Source organism: Cicer arietinum, chromosome 7 (assembly GCF_000331145.2).
Source record: "Cicer arietinum cultivar CDC Frontier isolate Library 1 chromosome 7, Cicar.CDCFrontier_v2.0, whole genome shotgun sequence".
Classification (NCBI taxonomy): Eukaryota; Viridiplantae; Streptophyta; class Magnoliopsida; order Fabales; family Fabaceae; genus Cicer; species Cicer arietinum.
The window spans coordinates 1,366,451-1,370,871 of NC_021166.2; the positions used below are offsets into that span (position 1 = coordinate 1,366,451).

The 4,421-nt window shown below is 32.5% G+C and overlaps 1 protein-coding gene across 1 annotated transcript; it reads left to right on the top strand.

Moving 5' to 3' along the window:
- The first annotated feature begins 167 nt into the window (after positions 1–167).
- LOC101510843 (NADP-dependent glyceraldehyde-3-phosphate dehydrogenase) lies at positions 168–4,085 on the top strand. The gene is made up of 9 exons (XM_004507665.4): positions 168–459; positions 692–885; positions 1,005–1,133; positions 1,378–1,497; positions 1,875–2,011; positions 2,092–2,247; positions 2,630–3,008; positions 3,303–3,419; positions 3,730–4,085. Exons 1-9 carry the CDS (start codon positions 315–317, stop codon positions 3,841–3,843), a joined length of 1,491 nt encoding a protein of 496 aa, XP_004507722.1. The 5' UTR covers positions 168–314; the 3' UTR covers positions 3,844–4,085.
- Positions 4,086–4,421: the final 336 nt, after the last annotated feature.

The window sequence follows — 4,421 nt, forward strand, 5'->3', positions numbered from 1 at the left end:
TCTTTTTAATTACTATATTATGATAAAATTTTCAATATAGGACAAGGTGAGTTGAGATAAGATAATCAAAGCTCAGTTGGCAATCTATGAGCCACCAAAACAATTGAAGTTTGTCCCTATTCACATGACAGAACTATTAGTGGCTGACCTTCTCTTTACACAATAAATGTTGTCACTCACCAAACAATCACCCAAAAAATCAAACCAACCATACTACACCAGACACTCCTCCTACCCTCAACTCATTCTCTCTGTGTTGTTATATTATAACAGTCCTATTATTTACTTGAATTTGCATCTGAATATTTTCTAACATGGCTGCTACTGGAGTCCTTGCAGAGATTTTGGATGGAGATGTATTCAAGTACTATGCTGATGGAGAATGGCAGAAATCTTCCTCTGGAAAAAGTGTTTCTATCATCAACCCTACTACCAGAAAGCCTCAGTACAAAGTTCAAGGTAATGTTATACTAGTATATGTTATCACAAAATTTAATTTTCCTTTCTTATGTGTTTAATGAATGCAAAACTTCTGAACTATATAACATGAATATATTCTGAAGATTCACCTTTATAAACCAACTAGTAGTGGTGAATTTTGTGTAAAACAGGCAGATAGGTAAATAGATAGATAACAGAAAAGAAATTTGTTCAATAGGCTCTAAGACTCTTATGAATGATATTAATGCAGCTTGTTCACAAGAGGAGGTTAATAAGGTGATGGATTCAGCAAAAGCAGCACAAAAGTTATGGGCAAAGACACCACTTTGGAAGAGAGCTGAACTTCTTCACAAGGCTGCAGCAATACTCAAAGAACACAAAGCTGAAATTGCAGAATGCTTAGTCAAAGAAGTTGCAAAGCCAGCTAAAGATGCAGTCACAGAGGTGCATATTGTGTTACATGATGGTTCTGTTTTAACAAGTCAACTGTTGTTTAGGACTATAATATTTTTGAGAAATCATGAAGATAATTTGTTTTTAAATTTTATTTTTTTGCAATGAAGGTTGTAAGATCTGGTGACTTGGTTTCTTACTGTGCTGAAGAAGGAGTAAGGATTCTTGGAGAGGGAAAGTTCTTGGTTTCAGATAGCTTTCCTGGAAATGAAAGGACCAAATATTGCCTCACTTCCAAGGTCTATCTTCACTACATATGCTACATCTTAATTTAAAACTCATACATTACTATAAATTAATCTTTTGAAATATTGGAATGCTTTCATTTCAATAAATTGACACATCACAACCATTATCTTAGTAAATTTTAAGGACTAGTTATAATAAATCAATTGATCATTGTGAACATGTCCATGTGTTATCTTATTGTTTTGTTATGCTTGGTTGATGATGTGGTCTAAGAAAGTTGCAATTGATTTTCAGATTCCACTGGGAGTGATTTTGGCCATTCCACCATTTAACTATCCTGTTAATCTTGCTGTTTCAAAAATTGCTCCTGCACTCATTGCTGGAAATGCTATTGTGCTCAAGCCTCCAACTCAGGTAATTATTAAATCTTTCATTGTGATGATAATCATCAAAAGCACTACATGTTAGATCCATACTCTCACCCTATTATCCACTTGCTTATGTCATATAAGTTCTAGCTTATGTCTTAGTGGTTAAATAAATTAAAATCATTTTCATATAAGATATAAATTATTTTCATAAGCTATCATGGAGAATTTATGAAAATAAACTGAAAATTACATAGAGATCTCATAAATTGTTTCAATAAGCTCTCGAAAATAGTTTCACAAGTACTTATATAAGTCACTCCAAAAAGACAATAAGTTTATGTCAGAATCTTTTAAGTCCTCTAATCACCCCCTTCTTTTGTTTATTGTTCTTTCTAATGGTTGTTTGATGCTGCATTTCAGGGAGCTGTTGCTGCTCTACACATGGTTCATTGCTTTCATTTGGCTGGTTTTCCCAAAGGCCTAATCAGCTGTGTTACTGGAAAAGGTTCAGAAATCGGCGACTTTCTTACAATGCATCCAGCAGTGAACTGTATAAGGTAACCGGTTTACTCCCTTTTATATGATACTGTGATAGTAATTTTTCCTCTAAATGACTTGTAACATTGCTACCTTCCAGCTTCACTGGTGGAGATACTGGCATTGCAGTTTCAAAGAAGGCAGGAATGATTCCTCTACAAATGGAATTGGGAGGAAAAGATGCATGCATTGTACTTGAGGATGCTGACCTTGATTTGGTTGCTGCAAACATTATTAAAGGAGGCTTTTCATACAGGTGAAAGAGGAAGGTTTTGTATTTTTATGCATTGACTTCAATAATATAACTGCTAATACTATTTGGACCTTTTTGTGAATTTTTTGTTTGAGTCTCTTCTTAAGTTGGTTTTACATATTGGTGGTTAGGTGTCTGACTCAACAAAAAATGAAGAAAAAAACTTTTAACGGACTCAAATGAAAAAATGACAAAAATGTTTTATATTTGCAGCTTAAGGGACTAAAATAGAACAAAAAAATTTAAGGAGACAAAAACTATAATTTATGATCATATGAATGTTGCATTGGTTAAAACCTCATATGGTGCTTATATAATGAAGGGCTATTTATAAAATTGTAATGCCACTTACTTGAAATTTATTTTTGTTTTATTTTCAATAAAGTGGTCAGAGGTGTACTGCTGTTAAGGTTGTGTTGGTCATGGAATCAGTTGCTGATGCATTGGTTGAGAAAGTGAATGCTAAGGTTGCAAAACTAAGTGTTGGACCACCTGAGAATGATTGTGATATCACCCCAGTTGTATCAGAATCATCAGCCAATTTCATTGAAGGTCTTGTGTTGGATGCTAAACAGAAAGGAGCAACATTCTGCCAGGAGTATAAAAGAGAAGGGAATCTCATTTGGCCTTTGTTACTTGATAATGTTAAGCCAGACATGAGAATTGCATGGGAAGAGCCATTTGGACCAGTTTTGCCAGTAATTAGGATCAATTCTGTTGAAGAAGGTATCCACCATTGTAATGCTAGCAACTTTGGACTTCAGGTAAATCTTCATTCATTTTAGTTCTTTTATTTATTGCATTCACAAAAAACATTCTTAAATCTATTTTTTGTTATTCAGTTTTGTCCTAAAATATATAGTTGTTAGTTAATTTAGTTTTAAAATGTATCTTCTTTTAATCAATTTAGTCTAAGAAATTACTAAGAGAAGATAAACTCAAAAATATTTTTGTATTTTAGATACATACAAAAATTGTAGTGATTGCATCTTACACATTTATTTATTCTTGTCTTTTGTAATTATTTGTATGAACACATTGAACTTGAAATTGTTCAGGGATGTGTATTCACAAAAGATGTGAACAAAGCAATCTTGATTAGTGATGCGATGGAAACAGGAACAGTTCAGATAAATTCTGCCCCAGCTCGTGGGCCAGATCATTTTCCCTTTCAGGTAAACAATAAAAACTCCACAAAACCAATCAAACTAGAGAAATAACTTTTGAATTGATCAGATAAAAATCATGATTAATAACATTCAAATTCTTGATATATTCATTAATCATCTATTTAAATTGTTACAGGAATTGTGAAATTTTGGTTGTTGAAATAAACACAACACAACTAATCAAATTATGTTGTTGATTTCACACAACAAAAATTAAAAATTGATATTTTCCAAGACTTTTGAAAATAACCAAAAGCATTTATATATCACAAAGCAAAAAAATGTGTCTAATATTTATCAAATGCTGTATTGACAGGGTATAAAGGACAGTGGAATTGGATCACAAGGAATAACAAACAGCATAAACATGATGACCAAGACCAAAACTACTGTGATAAACTTGCCAAGCCCTTCTTATACCATGGGCTAATAATAGTACATTTTTATATATTCTATGGAAAAATCAATTTACTCTTAGCTCCTTAAGTTTAGCGTTGTATTCTCTTTTTGCGGCTGGGAATCAGAGATAAATAACTAAGTGTGACTGTGTGATCGTTCTGTCACATAGCTACTTCATGTGTCTGCTTACCGTACTAATGTTTTGCATCATATGAATTTAAAATGTCTTGTACCTTGTCAATAAGTTAGGAATATGATTTTCTTCCACTTAAATTGAATGTCAAGTCAATGAAATTAGCACAAATATTAAATAAATTCTCCTTCTATCTCATAATTTTTTAAACACACATTCCTAGGCAAACAAAAATTGTTAAGCGTGACTTTTTTTTAATTGATATGTGGGGCTAATCAAGTACACCAAAATAAAGGAACAATTTAATACATCAAAATAGTATCACATTCCTTGAGACTACATACAATGGTTAATCACAACACCTCATTTTTCTATCTATCAAGACGTCTTTTACTAAGTACAAAATCGCAAAGATTATAGGTAAGACTCCAAAGTGGAAAATGACTCCTAAAATGTGGGTTGAGATCATTATAATG